Source organism: Gastrolobium bilobum, unplaced genomic scaffold (genome assembly GCF_033153095.1).
Source record: "Gastrolobium bilobum isolate Gb01-03AN ecotype WA unplaced genomic scaffold, APGP_CSIRO_Gbil_v1 utg12082, whole genome shotgun sequence".
Taxonomy (NCBI): Eukaryota; Viridiplantae; Streptophyta; class Magnoliopsida; order Fabales; family Fabaceae; genus Gastrolobium; species Gastrolobium bilobum.
The window spans coordinates 312,031-332,181 of record NW_026897435.1 but is presented as its reverse complement, the minus strand read 5'-3'; the positions used below and the strand labels follow the sequence as shown (position 1 = coordinate 332,181).

Sequence of the window (20,151 nt, the reverse complement as noted above, 5' to 3'; positions counted from 1 at the left end):
CTTAACCTACATTAACATGGTGGTATTTACATAATCCAACAAGGACCTACAGTCACACCAAAAAATACCCAAAAAGTAGAACAGTCACACCAAACCAGCTATTTATCAAAGTTATCCAACATCCCTGCCAGTATTTGCTTTTTTTTTCTCCTCACTGCATTGCATGAAGATGTATGTCAAGTCTCTGTCCCTACCAAACTGCACACCTATGTGAACCATCTGAGGGCTAGTCAAATAATCAAATTTCTCAATCTCATCCATAATTGACCTTCGTCTATTACTTCCATCAGCTTGGTGTTGAAAGCATGACACCAATTTGTCAATGCTGTCAGTTGATTTGCGGTATACCTGAGTTAGATCTTTCATGACATCAACCATTTCAACAGAGAAAGGATCTTCACTCCTTTGCCTTTTCTTACCCTTTCTGGCAGGTGCAGTTGAAACCGGACTACTTGGCTGCACTACCTCTTCAGCTGGGATGTCAGGCATAGGAGGATCTTCTAAAGGAGTGGGAATATAGTCACCACTGATGTCTAGGTAATCATCGAAAGGGGTCCCACTGTCATCATACATGGCAGGATCCCGTTCCATTTCGCGTATTACATCATCTGCACCCACTGAATGAGATCCCGTTGCAACATCCTTACCAAAGATAGTTCCCAAAATGTCATAGTGCGGGAAAGGCTTGTTGTAAAGACCCTTAGCACTGGGATGAGACTACACAAATTACACACAACATTTATTACAAATATTTCAGTGTCAATTACAAATGCATTAAGATATGTAATGAAAGAATAAATAATAATAGAGATTTCTTTACCTTCGCCTAGTCATCAAATATTTGCCTCTCAACATCTATCATTTTCTTGGTATCGTTCCAGCTGAAGCCGCTCCCACCATTATGACCGACCATTTCAGCGATGGCATTATATTGTTTCTTCAACAGTTTCACCCTAGAAGTGATGTGTGGGCTAGCTCGCAAGTTGCATCCTGGTATCTTATTGTGCATCATCTTTTCTACGACATTGGAATAACTTGCCTTAAAGTCGTTGTCTCCTTTCCAACATAAACCTAAATCACTAAGACACTCTACGAGGACTTTATCCTCTTCTGCAGTCCATTGATGATTAATGCGTTTAGTTGACTGTTGGCTGTCTGCAGCCATGGTGCCTGGTTCTTTATTGGATTATATCTGTGAAACATGAAAAAACATAGTAAACTAAATTCATGAATAAAGTGGGAACCATTTCAGCAAAATACTGTACAACACTGTTGGACACTTAAATTAAGGGTTCACATAAATATAGCAACATAGCATTTTCCATGCTTTCAATACGACATATTAAAATAAGCAGTCTATTACATAACATTACAACATAAACACATTTTACTGTTTCAGTTTTGATGTCCACAAATGACACTTAGTACACATAAAGTCATATCATTTTCAAAGTCTGCTCTAAAATTGGAAATCAAACGCGATTCCTCCATGTATTGAACATGTGATTCGCCATTTGATCCCTTGAAACAGTCCATGCATTAGAAGACTCAATGTGAGTGATGAAGTCATTTCCTCCAAGATCAGCATCTACTTCGTGTGTTTGATCCACTTCTTCATCATCAAGAGGATCCACATCCATTTCTTTTCGTATATGATTATGAAGCAAGCAACATGCGATAATTATTCGGCATTGAGCTTTAACCGGATAGAAAGACTTTTATCGCACAATAGCCCAACGACCCTTCAGCATTCCAAAGCATCGTTCTATGACATTTCTTGCAGAAGAGTGCTTCATATTAAAGAATTCTTGTGCGGTTCTTGGGTGTGCCCCATGTCTCCATTCACTCAGATGATATCTCTGACCTCTGTATGGAGTGAGGAAACCTTCACCATTCATGTAACCAGCATCGCACAAGTAATAGTATCCTGCAACATTCAAACAACATCCAAAAATTATCCTATGATCGGGATTGAAAAAATTTTAATTACCTTACAATACATTACAACAACATAAACCTGGAAGCATATTACCTTTAGGGACCCTTAAACCGTTCGGACGAGAGATGGCATCCCTGAGTACCCTTGAGTCTGCAGCTGAACCCTCCCATCCAGGCAAAACATAAATAAACTGACCATCTTGGGAACAAACCTCCAACACATTGGTGGCTATCTCACCCTTCCTAGTCCGGTATCTAGCCTTGTCGGCTTGCAAGGGATAGACCTTGATGTGTGTCCCATCTAGTGCTCCCAAACAATTCTGATAATTAACCAACTAAAAAATTATTGACCACAATTCCAAATACAATGGACATTAGCATATGTACGTTTAAATGTAACAGTACGTATAGAAATGTTTCTGACCTTGAACGACTTCCACTTCTCATCAGTCGAGTTCTCTGGAACTGGTTCTGGTCGTTTAAATAAAAGTGTATGACACCGTATGACAGATAGCAACACTTTGGAGAACTGTCTACTTATGGTTTCACCAGATCGCATGAACTGTCTTTTAATTATCCTATTCTTCACATCATGGGCTAGAATATGTAGAAAAATTGATACCATCTCTTCAACACCCATATGTCTAGTCGGCTGCAGCCCCCCAACACTTTTCACCAAGTAACACAGTTTATGGAAAGCCCTTCTGTCCATCCTTGTATTCTCAATACAAGCCCTGTTACTTGCATGGACTATTCTATGGAAGTTGACTTCCCTAACCCTATTAAACAAGTTCCATGATACTCTCCTCCTTCTATTTCTCCTGATATCGTTACGGTGTAATAACATCGCACAGATACTAAATAACAACAAAATCAATTGTTGCATACACTCCAGATGAGCAATCAGTACAACAACCACACTAACTTCCATTCCATTGTTCATTGCCACAATCTAACATACAAAATACAAAAATTAAAAACCTTATATTTTATCATAACAAATATCATGTACCATCAACTATGGACATAACAGGGGGCTGTATTTCAGATAAAGCATAACATACTAGTGTGGAGCATAACCATTAAAAGCATTTAACCAAACAAATACGTATTACTTTCACCGAATAGGTATTTCTAATACACATTGTAACAACTACAATAGTTGTAATAGGCGAAATTTCAGTGTAACATCAATTCAGCTGCATGCAAAAATAGAAACCTAATAGGTGATATATCCAACAATCACGGCTATCAATTGATGCTGAAAACCCCAAAAGTCATGTGCTTAAGACCCTGTATTACTAAATTATGTAACGTGCATGGTTTCTTATTCTTATTAAGCAACTACAAAGTGCAGGAGAGTGGAATCTGAATGAAAGACATTGAGCCAATAGCCTAGAGGAGCCCTACAAAGAAACTAGGTATATTGGAGGTGACCTACATCAACATGAACTACTCAAAGTGGAAGTTCTACCTGGCCTTTTACTAGCCCTTTTGGTGGACTCTCTGATGGCAACAAAGATTGTGGGATGGGTGCGACAGTCAATGAAAATTTTCAATTTTTGGGGTATGCCCAATCAAAAATATGGCCCTCACTAGCCCTTTGATTCGGCCCATTATTGTTGTCTCCCTTTACTCTGTTGTCCGAGGTGAAAATAACTAAACTGATCACCTACTGTGCTTTAAATTAATGAATGGAGTAGGCAACACAAAGAACCATCCCATATTTCTCTGACTTTTTGCCCAACATTTAAAATTTCTCCATTTTTATATCGTGATGCTACTTTTCCAAAGATTCCAAGTAGTGGTTACTCCAGATTACAATACCAACTAACAGCTTGTGGGCCATTAAAAAGATGATGACAGAATGAGAAATCACAAAATCAGAAATTGAGAAAATGGCAATGGGACAGAATCACAATGGGACAGAAAATGAGAAAATGGCAAAGTTTACAATGGCAATGGCAATGGGACAGAAAATGCTCATTTATATCGTGATGCTATTTTTAAGGGATCTTTTTTCAAAATGACAAAATGATGACAGAATCACAAATCACAAATCACAAAATGATAATAGAATAAAAGATGACACCTATTTTTTACTTAGCTTCAGCATGAAAACGCAATGGGACTTACCACTCCATTCAGATATATTAATGCTAATTACAAGTTGTTTAAAAAAATTAAAATTATATCTCACTATATACCCTATCAGTGTGAACTAAAACTTCGACCGTTAGTGTAGAATAGAAACTGACCCATTATCATTTTGTTAAATCAGTATAACTAGATAAACCACAGCCTTTTCCTCGGATATGTAATGCACATAATTTGACCGACAACCCAAACAAAGTTAAAGGTGACCAGGACATCCATTTTGTGTTTGCAAAAAATGACCCACAACTTAATAACAGAGGATGAGTCCAACCACTTCGAAAAATCTTACCGGAACAGTGTTACCAAGGCAGTGACAAAATAACAGCAACATGAGCAATCGGTGGTAGAGGGACGAGAGCTTCACTTCGAACGAACCTGACGCGATGACTGATAAATGTTGCAACCCTTGCTCGTGTGTTTGTCAAATGATAGATGGTTCTGGATATCAGTGAATGTGTGGTTAGGAAAGAAGGGTATATTTGTCATTGTATTTTCAACCTTTTTCACTTATCCGATTCCCTCAACCAATACCACCTTTTCAATCGGCTTCTTCAACAGTGACCATATCAAATTTTTACTCTTCTTCTTCGATTGCAGGGGAAGCCTCTTTGCTGGGGAAATTGGCAACAAAACTTCAACCAAACGTGGTTGGCTAAGAATCCCACTCCCACTTTGCCACCAAAGTTTTAACTTCTCCCCAACCAAACACCACCTAAGGTCTCTCACATAAGTAGGCTATCATATTTTCACAAATGGCAAAAGAAAAATAACAAAATAAGTTATTTTCCTCATTGTTGTTTCTTTCAGGGTGTGTTTGGTACAAGAGAAATTTTTTGGTGACCGGGAATCATGATTAATGGGAATTCAGTAGAAATTAAGTTTACTTGGAATCTTACGAAAGATGTGTTTGGTTCGCCAAAATATTACCGGGAATATTGGGTAAAAATTACTGATTCCATATTTGGTTTAGAGCGAAATATGACTTGGAATATGAGGTTATTTTACAAAAATAACCCCAAACTATTTTTACTTTTGTAATTGATAGATTGAGTCTAGATTTTTATGTGTATTGGGGTATTTTTGTCTCAAAATTTATTGTTGTGCTTTCCCTTTACTTGGTATTCTGATTGGTATTCCGAATTATCATATTATTTTTGGTAATCTGAATAGTGACTTTTCTTTATAAATCAAATTACCGGTAATCCTTGGATATCCGGGAATCGTAATTTATTCCTTCTACCAAACGTGGTAATTACATTTACCAAAGAAGGATTACCGGTAATCCTCTCCAAAAACTTGAACCAAACACCCCCTCAATGATATCTTTGTTGATTTCTTATGATTCAGGGATTATGAGAGGCATTGACACATTCAGGGATATATGCTTGACGGTATTTTTTTCTCTAATTAAATATAGAAATGGCTACAATTGGGTTGACTCTAGCTGTTCTATATTTTTTATCCGATTCTTTTCATTTATTTTTTTAAATTTATATTATAAAGAATAAGTTCAACTCAAAAGATTAAGCCGTTGGGCGAAGTTTATTTAATGGTTTTATATTTATATAATATGCCCCTCGTACAAGAGTCCAGTAGATTTGATGAATAGATAATGTATCATGCCTAGCCTACCTGTGTTAAGAAATTTAATAATTTTTAATTATTATAATGAATATTTCTTTTGTATCGTAATCATGCCATGCAATGCAACTAATTCATTGGAATTTTCATATGGAGAAATCTATCGTGACTCGTGAAATGTTTCATAATATATTATGAAGATGAATTATTTTATATTAGTGAAACAAAATTATAAAAGAGACATACAAATATCCGAGAGAAAAAAAATAAAAGGTGAGACTCACTTTTGTTATATGTGTGTAAGAATTTAATTTATCTTATGTTGAATAAAATAAATATAACGCTACGTTAAATACCAATTATGAAGGGATGAGGATAAGGACGTGATTTCCAACCCTTGTCCTTAATCCTTGTAGAAATGTAACTGGTAGAGATAAGAGTGCATGACAGACAGAGCGTTATTTTAGGTTAATGTCCACCAAGCAGCCTCAATCGGTTTTTTTTTTTAAAGCAACAACAGTTTGTTCTATTCATAGACAAATGAGTTCCACCACCCAAAACATTCACACTTGCTTCCTTTGCAATGCACGCAGAGGAAGTGAGAGAAACACACAGAGAAAGGTCGCGATCTCATTCTCCTCCAAACAAGGTCACGATCTTCCTCCATCTCGTCAGCTTCTCAAACTGCACCCACTTTTTATCTTCACTACACATTGCACAAAGTTTTAATTAGTTTTTCTATATCCTTTGCATTCTGCTTGTTATTGGGTCTTGAAAGGAAAAACAGAAAAAAAAAACAAAAAAAAGATATAAAAGAAGGGAAACCAACATGGTGGCTCGATCATTTACTCGTTTTGTGGAGCAACAACTGGGAAAGTTCCCTCACTTTGTGATTTGTATGGTGCTTGAATGGGTGTTGATAATTATACTTTTCCTTGATGGGTTTCTTGCATTTTTTGCCAAGGAGTTTGCCAAGTACTTTGATTTGGAAATCCCTTGCTGGCTCTGCACTAGGATGAGTCATGTTCTGGCTTACAAAACTCCTAATTTTTATTACAACAATTCCATATGCGAGACTCACAAGAAAGAAGTTTCGTCTTTGGGGTTTTGTCATAATCACAAGAAGCTCTCTCAAATAAGGAAGATGTGTGAAGGGTGTCAGCTTTCATTTGCAACCGGGAAGGAATCAGATTGTGATATCTACAAGTCTCTTGTGGGGATTCTGAATAAGGAAATGGAGTGCTTTGTTGGGGATGACCAAAATATCCAATTGAGTTTGAAGGATGATGGGGTCATGCAGGTTAATAAAATCAGTACACAGAAATGTTCATGCTGTGGAGCACCATTGAAAGTCAAGTCTTCCATTTCAAAATTGAATAATTCAGCCTCATTTTCACGAGCTCCCACTACTACACCACGAGCTCATTCATACATGGCATCAAGAAATGATGAATCTCGTGCTCTCAATTCGCCTCGCATCCTCAATTCCCCTCGCATCCGGTATGCAGAACTCAAGTTTATGTCCGAAAATGGTTCAGAGCTTCCACAGAATGAGGATAGCAACAATGCAAAAAATCAGTATATTAAATGTGAGTGGATATATCATATAAATTTCCTGGGAATATATATGTTAGCTTGTGCAGTTTATACAAAAAAATGCATGCTTTTACTGGTTTTTGAGTTTTTTTAATGAGATTAATGACTCAAAAGGTGCCATTATAACTATGTTGATAATGTTCCTTTCATTTTTCTATGCAGTAAAGGAAGAAGCAAAAGGTGCTTCTTTGCCTCTATTGACAGAAGGAGAGGACTTAAACAATGAGTCCCCGAGAACCCCATTTTTTGTAAGGGGAAATAGGTTCTTTGTGGCCCCACTTACAGATTCTCCAATCAACAGTCCAAGATTGTCTTACGCGATTAACAAGAAATCACCACTGGAAAAGACAGAATTTGCCTCTGACTCCAACGAGGGAAATAGTCAAAATGAAGAAGCAGATGATGCCATCTTAAACAATTTGAAGAGGCAAGTTAATTTGGACCACAAGTCACTCATGGCTTTGTGCATGGAGTTGGATGAAGAAAGAAATGCTTCAGCTGTTGCTGCCAACAATGCAATGGCCATGATCACGCGCTTACAGGAAGAGAAGGCAGCTTTGCAGATGGATGCATCGCAGTATCAGAGAATGATGGAGGAGCAGATTGAGTATGATGAAGAAGCCCTGCAAGAAACTAATGACATACTTCTCAAACTAGAGGAAGAAGTCAAAGCTTTAGAAACAGAATTGGAGATTTACAGAAATAAATATGGATGCCTAGCAGAAGATGATTTTAACGAAACTTACCCTTCTTTTGGGGACAACAGCTCTCCATTCAGGTCCATTGAAGGTGAGGATAATGTAGAAAAATACCCGAATCTTCATCGAGCTCTGTCATCAAAGACGGAAAATGGAGGTGAAAAGTTCAACGAGCCACTAAAAGATTTTAAAATGGAGAAAACATATCTTCTTGGCCGGATGAAGAAAATGGAAAACAGAAATCTCTCGGCGAAGAGTGGAAAATTTTCCTCACAATATAGCTTTGACACTATTAATAATGTAGAGAATGAGACAGGTAATGTCACAGACATGCCTACATTTACATGAATTTCATATTAAGGTTGCTTCAAGAAGCCAAAAGAAGCCTAGCTTGTGATGGATGTTGTAAGTTATTCACACACTAGATGCTTTGCGAAGGGGCAGTTCAAGTATCCGAAGCATGGGTGTGAATTTTGTCTCTCACCATCTGTATATAATACTTGCAAACCTTCGGGTCAAAGTGTGAGAACATCCCCATTGCTAGGCCTGTAGTAATCTTAACTAGGATAATTTGGACAAACTTGTCTAGAATTTAAATGTTTAGATGATTATTTTAAACATTTCCCTTTCTTTATTGGTATGTACTTATATCTTGTATGGAAGATATACAAATTATACTGCTGGCTCTGAAGCTTCGCTAATTTGTAAGTATAACCCTCTCTTGTGGCAATAACTTTAAATTCTTATGTTGGATGGGATCTTACCACAACTTTATATTCTTATGAATAGTAGCAGATTTTCCATCAAAATGTAACAGAAACATTAACATATCAAATTTAATTATTGTTTATGAACAATAAGATACAGGAATCTGAGACATATTTGGCGTTATCCAATCCATTTCTGACAATGACTCAATTTTACTAACTTGGGGTAATTTTCATACCGTCTCCACTCGGGAAACGTGAATACATATCCTGCTAATACATGTGAATTATGATACAACAACTCTGGAGAGAAGAATCCTATCACAGCAAGGTTTTAAAACGAAAACCACAAGAAGATTATTTCAGTTTCTAACATAGTGAAGCACAACATGCCCAGTCAGATGAAGCACATGGAGATTAGATGTATTTCTCACAAAATGGTATCATACTATGACAATGGACACACAGACCTACAGTTCTCTGCACCAATTGACTAGGTTGTCAATGCATCATGTTAACCAACCAACCCCACTGAATCTTTCTTTTTATTGTAAAAAAGCACACTGATTCATCTGTCATTGAATTATGTTGCTTTCTCGAAACCACCAGCTATCTGCATATGCAGCCATCCAGGTTGTGATCCCTGAGCATACCCTCTGGCTGCTTGTGATCCAAATATCATTCCAGCTAGGTCGAATGGCTGAGTACCAACCTGAACCAACAGATCAGCTGATTAAAATCACAATATTATGAAAATAAAAAGTCCCAAAAAACAATGAAGTGTTGGAAAAATGTTCTAGCCTTATAGGTCTAGGACTCAAGAACAAATTGTCCCAATTGAGAATATTTATCTTTGATAAACACTGCAAATCTTTCAAAATGGTAGGAGGTTTCATTACCATAGTCTTTGGAGTTGACTTATTAGGTTACTTTCGACGACTCAAAAAGTCATTTTGCACCTATAGTTATGTTTTGGACAAGCATAAAACAAAAAAGTTAAGTGCAAAGAAAATTCCCCAACGTGGAGTCAGTTTGAATCCAAAAGTAGAAAATTCATTATTGACTCATTAATTGCGTAGAAAAGTTAATTTTGCAGTGACTTGGAAATGTTCATTCAGCATCATCACCAATTGATCACTTCGTCATAATTCATTTTGTATTTAATACTATGGAAAAGCTAATTTTATATTATGTTGATGTTGATGTTAATTTTATATTATGAATCAATATTTTATATAACACAAGCCAAACTATCATAAACAAGTACCATGTGTGCAAGAATCTCTAAATTCTTCTGGGAGAGAAAAACAATCTTAATATTAATAATTAAAAAGAGAAAAGTTCATGAAAGATGCAACAAATTAAGCAGCCAACGTACAAAAAATGAAAAATTGGACAGTGAAAAGCACAAGATATAACCGGTAAGCAGCAGAACATGAATCACAAAGAAGTTAGCAATCCAAGACGAAGTCTGGAGTCAAGATAGTGAAAGCTTACAGAACATTTCCTAAAGATCACTGTAATCTGTTAATTTACACTTAAATGAATAAGTCTGGATGACAATTAACAAGATTATTGGATTCTGAGTTCCACAGTATTCACAAAAAGATTCAGCTCATTATTTTCTTAATCCTCTTCTAATTTGGCTTTTAGACACTCAAAAAAGTTTCCAAGGTCCCAATAACTGGCGCAGCTGTTCGAATCAGTGAAGTTTACTTTATTATATTTCTAAAAGATGCTAGGAAATTGTATGGACCCCTATACTTACAAATCGATGCATTCAATTAGTTTATTTATTAAAAAAAATAAAATTGTTGCAGAACTAATCATTTCAGTAAACAATTCCCAGACAATAGCACCCCAGAATATAGAATTTTGCTTAACATTTTCTAAAACGGAATGGGTTTGATGTTAGATTAACATATTTAAGTCTTTGACGGACTTACATCTTTTGAAGGAAAACATTCAATAGCAGGGTTCATGTTCAATCTCGAATTAACTGCTTCAAGCTTCATCGAAAGGAACTGCAAACAACAAAAAAAGTTATTTTGCACAGAATTAGATTCCATCATCGAGTGGGAATGCTCAATTGAGATAGAAAGATGAAGATATCCACCTCAACCTGACGCTGCAGTGACTGAACGTAATTGATTATCTCATCCAAGACAAGTGCTTTACCAATTACCTAAACAGTGCCAAAAAAAAAATTATTAACATGAAAATAAAAATAGAAGCAAAAATATAGCAGTGATGCAATATAACATAACATTAAGATTACCCTGTTACATCCGGGTACTAAATCTTGAAGAATTTTCATTCTCTCACTGATTTTTTCTCTTCTTGCCTGCAAAAACTGACATGCTCCTGAATAAATAATAATAATAATAATAATAAAATTCTAAATATTTTAACACTTTTTTTTTTTTTTTTCATTTGTATCAGGATCAAGAAAGGCTAGTTGATAATATTACTCTCTCTGCAAGACTGTGGCTATCGGTAGCTTGGCCTCTTCTTGCTCTAACATGTATGTAATCTTGCTTAGGTGGCTCAGAAAAAGGTTTAGCAGTTTGTTCAGGTAACTTGTTACCGGCTACTGAAGTTGCATCCGCTTCAGCTTCCAAAGCACCGTTTTCATCGGAGTGATTGGGAGAATCATCCTTCCTCCTCTTCCTGCGATTTGGAGTGTGGTCGGGGAAGGAAGGGAAATGAGGAATAGGCATAGGCCAAATCTCGGATAAGGAATAAGAAGAAGGGTTAGCAGAAGAGAATGTTGAGTCGTTGATTATCGGAGCCTGACCCTCCATTGGAAGAAAGTGAGGTACTAGGAATAGGAATAGGAATAGGAATAGTTGTAGTTGCTTATCATTAATTGAGTTTCCAATTAGGAGGGAGAGAAAACATAATAAGAGTTTGAAAGACACTGAGACTGAGACTCGGACAAAGACAGAGAGACATACTTGGTTTCAAGTTTCAAGTGTGAGTGAGGTTAGTTTCTTATCTATCCATTACCGGTTTTTATCTCATCAACCCCCATTCCCATTCCCACCTTTTTAAAGAGGAAAATTAACAGTATGTATATCGTATGAGTGTATAACTTCAAGTATCATATTATATATGTGTACTTCTAACATGCACCGTACACTTTAACAAAATTATCTTCCTTGTTCTACCTGTTCTTTTCAATAGAATTTATTAGCCTACTTTTTACTTTATCTCAACGTACATAGCTCATTCCTGCCTTTCCATCCTTGGGTCAATAAAATCGGTTATATGTTCAATAGTTGGTGGGATAAATTGCGCTGATTTGAAAGTTTACGAGAATATATTATTAAATGTTATGATGAATGTCCTAGTTTCTCCCTTACTTGGGATATCTCGAGAATTCACTCACACACACACACACGTAGGGTGCGGAAACGGATCGACACGACACGAATTCGACACTACACGAATACATCAATACTAACACGACATAAATTTTTATTCGTGTCAAAATCTTCAATACTGACACGGCACGAATTTTTTGCGAGTTGACACGACACGACATGAATAACACGCAAAATAGGAGTCAAAATGGTAATTGACAAATTTTTTTTAAAAAATGGATCGATATTAAAAAAATTAAAAAATAATAAAAAATTAAAAAAAAATAATTAAAAAAAAATACGAGTCGACACGAACACGACACGGATTTTTTTGCAGGTTAACCCAAATACAAATTTTTATGTCATGTCGCAGGTCGACCCGCGTGTCAAAACCTATATTGACACCCTTACACGCATGTATCTTGTTTTGTGATCTTTTATGATAATATATAGAGAAAATTTCAAAAAAAAACCTCATAGGCTCTTAGAATCATTTATTTCCTTATGGTAATTTTTTTTAACTTACCCTCTATGATTTTTTCTATTCGGTCTCTCTACTAACTTTGCTAAAAATTAAATTAAACAGTCAATTTTACCCTAGTAAACATAATCATTGTAAACAAAACAATGTTATTCTATAATGGTTTTTTTTTCATCCAACTCTGATTGCTTTTAAAAATTTATACTAACCTGACAACAAACTTTTCATCCCAAGGATATTGAGAAAAAAATTACAATAAAAGTTACAAGTTAGCAACTAATTTCGATCCTCCAATAAGACAATATTCACAACATTATTAGCAAAATCAAACGCTTAGAACTATTGTTTTTCTTCTTACCAATTTATATATCTTAATAAAACTAACTTGTATTTTATTCACAATTATTGTTAGCTAGAGTTCAATTTGATTCATGTTATTTGTGTTTTAACTCAATTTATAATAAATGATGAGTCGATTGAACTCTTTTTATTTTAACTCAATTGGCTCCTCATTTATTTAAATTTTTCTAGATATTTATATTTTATTCATGGTTAATTCGTTTCTCATTTGTGCGTATTTACTCATAGCTTTCAGCATAATATTGATGAGTATTGTACGTCAATAGACCAATCTTTTTTTTTAAACATAATATATTAGTATTTTTCCAACATTTTTATTTTTCTTATTACCTATCTCTGCCTCATTTTGTTTTCATTTTAATTTTTGAACCCAAAATAAAAAATATATTCACATATAAATTGATTACATAAATAATCTTTAATTTTATTTATTAAATTTAAAATATTAATACATTTATCAAACTCAAGTCAAGTAAATTTTATTAAAGATAAATAAATTTGTAAAAAAAGAAAATACTAGTTCTAAGCGTTCATTCTTGCTACTAATATTGTCAATATAAATTGTCTTATTCCAATTTGCCCCTCCCCCATCCACCATCCTGCCCCCATTTAGTCGATTATGTTGCACTTTTAATCGACTAAATGGGCTAAACTCAGAAATTATGAAACGCGAATTTTAGTCGACTAAAAACTCATCTTAATCGACTAAATTGTTTGCACTTTTAGTCGACTAAGCACATTATTTAGTCGACTAAATGTCGCAGATCAGGTTTTTTAAAAAAAAAACCCCCCCCCCCATTTCGCAAAGGGGGTTATTTTCAAACCCTAATCGACTAAAAGGCTGCATTCCGTCCCCTCTCTCCAACCAAGTCCGAATCTCAACCCTTGAAGGTGCGATTGAAGCTTCCTTGGTTCACACTTGCGAAATCGACATTTAGGTAACGTATTCTGACTTGCATTTGGTTTTAAGTTTAGTTTTTTTTTTGGTTTTCTTCATGCATTTGATTTATGTTTGCGGTTTTGTGGATTTAGGTTAGGGGTAGGGTGCTAAGTTTGTTGTGAGGGTGAGGGTTAGGGTTGATGTGGTGCCTTAGGCTTAGGGTTAGGGTTATGTTAGGGTTAGGGTTAGGGTTAGGGTTAGGGTTTATGTTGCTGTTTTGGTTGGGTTGTAGTGTTTAGGGTTAGGAATGGGTTTTTGTGTTTTGTTTTAGGGTGTAGGGTTAGGGTTAGGGTTAGGGTTAGGGTTAGGGTTAGGGTTTCTGTTTCTGTTTTAGGGTTAGGGATTGGGTTTCTGATTTCTGTTTTATTTTAGGATTAGGTTTTGTTTTTTATATTGAATTTTAAATTTTTTGATATTGTTATTGTTCATTGATTTTTGTTTCCACTTGCATTGTAGATACAGTTGTTCCCATGGCTGGCCGTAGAAGATCGTCTAGCACTGGAAATGAGAGACGACAGAAGCTACGACAAGACCGTCCGTCTTCGTCAAGGCCACAAGAGGAAGACCCCGCTGCTGTGGACCTCCCATTCGGATACTTGTTCGAGAATGACCCGGTGGTTCATGAATCTTTTGTCCGTGACTTTGTTAACCGACCGATTTGTGGGGCCAAATCACTTGATACAGCCTTTTTTGAACAAGAAGGTTTTAACATTGTGAGGTGGTTGGAGGAATCACATCTTAGGACCTTGGCTGAACTGTCGTGTTCATATTCTGAGCTGCATGTACGGGCCTTCTACCATAATCTCAGCTACCATCAGGGTGAGCTGAGGTCTAGGGTCTGCGGGGTGGACATCATCATGACGGCTCCGGTATGGTTGGAGTTACTGGGGTATGACTTTGATTCTGCGCAGACTGTGGAATATGACGCAGACAGCGGGACCATACTTCCAGGATATACACGCGGTGATGCCGTGCAGGAGCAGAGGAGAGTCCGTGGGCAACACATTGCCTATACGGTGGGGTTGCTTACTGTGGAGTCCCGCATACTACACTATGTCATCACCCACATTTTGTTTCCGCGAGCGTTCAATCATTCCAGGGTGTTGGAGCATGACATTCCCATCATGTGGGCTATCCGACATGGTACTTCGGTGAACTGGAGGCACTACATGTGTTGGATGATGTATAAGGCCAAACACAAGGGTGCACTTCCATTTGCTTGTCTTGTTCAGAGGATATTGGAGCATTTTGATGTTCCCATGGGTAATGTGACCTTGAAGAAGACCACAGGGTATAATCATAAGTTTGGAAAACGTCTACTGGAGCAGTGCAAGATGACAAAGAACCCCCAAACAGGAGTGTGGCAGTTCACAGGTGCGGCTGATGTTGAGGTTCCTGATGTTGCTCCAGTTGTAGACATGGTTGACCCCGAGGTGGAGGATGATGATGACGATGATGATGAGGGTGACCAGCAGGAGATAGCTGAGCCTGAGGGTGGGTTTTCATTACGTGATGTCATGAAGGGCATAAACGCCACGCTGAAGAAAATAGGAAAAATGGCGCTGAAACACAAAAAATGGAGGAAGAGTCACGTGCAGAAGGGAAATGAAAGATTTAGACATATACAGGGACGGTTCAAGGGTGTTGAAGATAGGCTTGCTCGTCTAGAGCTTGGACGAGGACAGCAGATTGAGGATGTTGCAGGGCAGGGGGCTGATGTGTCAGATGAGGATGACGAGGAGACGGCGTCCGAGGAGGATGAGGATTAGATTTAGGGTTTATGTTTCTATTTTACGTTTGTAGTGTATGTTGTTATGTAATTGACTTCGGTCTTCCTATTTGACATTTGTAGTTTATGTAATATTATGGTTATGAAATGAACTATTTGATGTTCCCATCATGTTGTGAACCGTTTACGTAATTATTGTTGTTTTCTTGTTTACCAAATGAAGGAACAAATATCTTTTACCTTCTTGTTTTCAATTTGTGTCTAATCACAGTCCAACGGGTCTAAAATGTCCAATGAAATTCAGAACAGGTGACCTTAACAGAGTTAAAATAAGAACAGAAGTTTCGGATACCCTAACTTGGAGCATTTATGCAGTACATGTACATTCGTGGTTTATAACCTGTACAATACTATTTTGTACCTGAAAGTGTGTTCCCCAAGTCATTATATGCGTGTACATTGATATTCGATCGGTTCCGTGCCAAAAAAATGCGTGCAAAACAGAATGGGGTGTCAAAACCAGTTATTTAGTCGAGCAACCTGTACTGGTTTAGTCGACTACACAGTTTAGTCGACTAAACCAGTACAGGTTGCTCGACTAAATAACTGGTTTTGACACCCCATTCTGTTTTGCACGCATTTTTTTGGCACGGAACCGATCGAATATCAATGTACACGCATATAATGACTTGGGGAACACACTTTCAGGTACAAAATAGTATTGTACAGGATTCGTATGCGATTGGGTACGTATTACCCCAAACCGTTTGTTTACGCTCCCCGAAACTTGGTGATTTCATTTTTTGGTAATATTAGTATTAGTTATGAGTTTCAATCTATCAATATGGACCAATGTTAGATAATGGACTTAGAAATGAAATGTCAAATTACATAATGAGTTATACAGTAACACAAAGTAACATCAAAATGTCTTACAAGAATTACATGAACTCTTACAAAAGACCTTAAATACATGCACAACATTGGTTCAGCTAGGATTAATCCTCATAGGACATGTACGTTTATTGTGACCAATTTGCTTGCAGGTGCTGCATCTAGTTTGACTGCTTGTGGGTTGGGACTCAACCCAATCCATTTCATTCTGTATCCTTGAAGACTTCGGTCTTACCTTGTGCACGAACCAAAGATGCATTTGGGATTAATGTTGGACCATCTATTTCTGGGATCAACAACTCATTACCCATTGGAAACCAATGTGCAGCATAGACCTTCTCAATTTGTGTAATTGAGAACACAGGATCGACATAGTCATAGTGGTTCAATTTTTCAACCTTGCACACCGCTAGCACATGACTGCAAGGAAATCGTCTAGCTGTGAACCGTCCACATTGACATTTACGATTTAGCAAGTCAACCCTCATAATGTCGCCGGCATCATGCGTAGATTGATTGTAGGCATCCTCAACTTCAAACAACTGCAAGTCTCTATCAAAAACACGGACACGGAGACTGACAGTTAACTGATCATTCTTTTGTAAGAAGTCCTCAACCTTTTTTGCAATTCTCCAGCCTTTGTCCTTTACTTTTTGGATCTTTTCACGCCTCTTCACAAAATACTCTACAAGTCTACTTTGCGTCATCTTGACCAATGCCGTTACTGGCAAATTACGTGCACCCCGTAGGACCTTATTGATACACTCAGATAGGTTAGTCGTCATATGACCAAACCTTCGGCCCTCCTCATCATAAGACCTGCACCATTTCTTTTTGGGAATCTGATCTATCCATGAGGCTACTTGTGGGTTACTGTCGACAAATTCTTGAAATCTTAAATCAAAGTGAATCTTCGAACACATGTAACCTGCAAAAAATGAACCCAAATTGCAATGAGTTATACATAAACAACATTACATACAACATGTACACATTCATGTAAATAGGTTACCTAGTTTCATCAGCGTTTTCTTCAGTTCCACGTCCCTAAACTTAGTGTTGAAGTTGCTTCCAATGTGACGAAGACAAAACACGTGATACGCAAATGGAGGCTGCCAACCGGCATGATCCTTCACAGCCCTGATGATGCTGGGGTGACGATCGGATATTAGACATATACCATGCCTACGTGTGACATGGAAACGCATCTGGCTAAGAAACCACAACCAATCATCCAATCTCTCACCCGGTGGAACAATGGCAAACGCAATAGGCAGAATGAATCCATCACCATCCTGTGACGTAGCAATCAAGAGGGTACCTTTGTATTTCCCGTACAGGTGCGTGCCATCAATTTGGATTATGGGTTTACAATATTTGAAAGCCTCAATGCACTGGTGAAAAGTCCAAAATACCCTGCGAAAGACAGCCTTATCGGTGTAGACACGTCGTTCGTCACAACACTGATCCGTATCAATCTTGAACACAGAACCAGGATTTATCTGTGTCATGTAGGTCAGCCAACCAGGTAAGATGGCATATGATTTTTCCCAGTCCCCAAACAACTTCACAATGGCCTTCATTTTAGCCTTCCAAGCCTTCCTATAAGATATGTTGTATCCATACAAACTTTGTACCCTCTCCTGAATAAGAACTGGTTTCGTGGATGGATCTTCTTTTAACATACCTATACAAAATTCGAAGTCAACACAATCAATAAATATACCGAAAAATTAAACCATAAACAAAAATGAATGTAATACATACTTATAATGGCTGCACAGATTACATCAGAATCCAGCTGTCTATGGTCCCGAGTAAGGCCTTGGTTTAGGCAAGTGTGTTTTTTACCCCACTTACTAACAACCCAACTATTTCCATTCTTGGGCAACATAGCCCGCACGTACCAGGGACAACCATCATTATGGTGTCGACACTTCATCACAAATCTATGGTCATCACTTTTTGCCACCACAGCAGTACGATGAGACTTCATACAATATAATTTGACTGCATGTTGCATTTCAGATTTAGTTCGAAACTCCTGGTACAAATATAATGGATCTCCTAAATGCCAGCCACCGTGGATGTCATCGTCGCCATACAATATCTCTGTCTCATCATTAGGGTGAGCCCAATTAATGAACGAATAGTGTGGGCTGTCGTTCCAAAATGGCTCAATCTCAGAACCTACGTCCAAATTTAAACTTATCCGTCAGTACGAAAGAAAACACAAATATATATATATGCAAAATTAAAACTTTAATTTACAATCTTACCACTGCTAACAGGGTCAACACGGAGCGGTGGCATAACCTGGGAACTCAAGTTTCCTGAACTAGTATCAGCGTCAAAATTCCCCTCTACGTCCGTATCTGAGGTGTCACCCAGCGGAATAACACTCTCGAGTTCACCATCGTCTTCACTGTCCATATCCTCGTCATGCTCATCCTCATCCTCGTGTATTTCCCTCAGTGGTATCTGACTTAAGACAGGTGCAGGTGCAGATAAACCGACCACTCTGTCTTCTTGACTTTGACTTCTTCCATGCACAGGTGCAGATGAAGATTGACCACAGTCTATTTCAACATATATCTCAATAAAGTTTTGAAATTTTCGGTCCACAATTGCATCTATGACACAGTCCACATCTTCATCGTCACATATATCATTACCAATGTAGAATATAGCATCCTTACCAACTGTAGACTCTACCCTGGCGATCATCCGTTGAACGCCATGGCTGCCGTGTAGCCCCAATTTTTGGTTAATCCTCCCCTTCAGCTCATTGTACGTAGTGCCCCGTTTGATTTTCAACATTTTCGTTTTTCCTTCAAATTGAACACCGTTGGGGCCTTCATAATGCTTTCCATCATAGTAAATCATGGTAACATACATGTTTGGACTTGAGCTCATCTTTCACACGAATTTTGGGGGTAGGAATCAGATTTTAGGGGTTAGGGTTCGGATTTGGGGGAAACAATTGAGAAATAAAGGAAAATGACAATGATTTCACAATTACTATGCCTTAGAGGTGGTGGGATGAAATGGAAGGGTGATTGGAAGGTTCACAGCTGACAAACAAGAGAAAGAGACCAAGAGAGGAGTTTTGATTTCAAATATAATGAAAATAAGGCCAAGAGAGGTCTGGATATAGGGTTTTTCGCGATCTTTAGTCGACTAAATAATGTTCTTAGTCGACTAAAAGTGCAAACAATTTAGTCGATTAAGGTGAGTTTTTAGTCGACTAAAATTCGCGTTTCATAATTTCTGAGTTTAGCCCATTTAGTCGATTAAAAGTGCAACTTAATCGACTAAATGGGGGCAGGATGGTGGATAGTTCTGGGGGAGGGCAAATTGGTTATTAATTATTTAATTAGGGGCAAAAGGGTCAAAAAGCTGTGTGCTGTGGCCAACTTTTCCATTTGGTAATAGTTCTATGTTCGACTTCTAATGATACTGAAAGTCGTGCGAAAAATTAAGTGATAACACCTCCAACATCGATCCTGAACCCTCTAAAGTAATTCATGTTCTTTTGCTTATGCTAGCTTCTAGTAACTCGCATAAGAGAGGTGTTTTAGTACAACGTAGATTGTTTGTTCGCGAGTCCTTAAACTACGAGAGAATAGTTGACTATACAACAAGGGAATCAAAAGTGATGGTGTTTGAAAACATTGTGAATTTAATCACTCTCTTTACAATATT

The 20,151-nt window shown here is 37.4% G+C and overlaps 3 protein-coding genes across 4 annotated transcripts; 1 reads left to right on the top strand and 2 right to left on the bottom strand.

Annotated features, from left to right (window-relative positions):
- Nucleotides 1–1,718: 1,718 nt before the first annotated feature.
- Nucleotides 1,719–2,578, bottom strand: LOC133306877 (protein ALP1-like). The gene is made up of 3 exons (XM_061507252.1): nt 2,363–2,578; nt 2,033–2,273; nt 1,719–1,927 (listed from the first exon to the last, which is right to left on the bottom strand). Exons 1-3 carry the CDS (start codon nt 2,576–2,578, stop codon nt 1,719–1,721), a joined length of 666 nt encoding a protein of 221 aa, XP_061363236.1.
- A 3,927-nt stretch (nt 2,579–6,505) lies between these two features.
- On the top strand, nt 6,506–8,723 carry LOC133306886 (probable myosin-binding protein 5). Its single transcript, XM_061507265.1, has 2 exons — nt 6,506–7,265; nt 7,435–8,723. The coding sequence occupies exons 1-2, from the start codon at nt 6,506–6,508 to the stop codon at nt 8,316–8,318; spliced, it is 1,644 nt and encodes a 547-aa protein (XP_061363249.1). The 3' UTR covers nt 8,319–8,723.
- A 116-nt stretch (nt 8,724–8,839) lies between these two features.
- On the bottom strand, nt 8,840–11,715 carry LOC133306879 (transcription factor BHLH089-like). 2 transcript variants are annotated; one of them, XM_061507255.1, is made up of 5 exons: nt 11,149–11,715; nt 10,956–11,030; nt 10,794–10,862; nt 10,624–10,701; nt 8,840–9,389 (listed from the first exon to the last, which is right to left on the bottom strand). In XM_061507255.1, the coding sequence occupies exons 1-5, from the start codon at nt 11,479–11,481 to the stop codon at nt 9,261–9,263; spliced, it is 684 nt and encodes a 227-aa protein (XP_061363239.1). In that variant the 5' UTR covers nt 11,482–11,715; the 3' UTR covers nt 8,840–9,260. The 2 variants fall into 2 exon arrangements, with proteins under 2 accessions (XP_061363239.1, XP_061363240.1); XM_061507256.1 differs by having other exon boundaries at nt 10,956–11,021.
- Nucleotides 11,716–20,151: the final 8,436 nt, after the last annotated feature.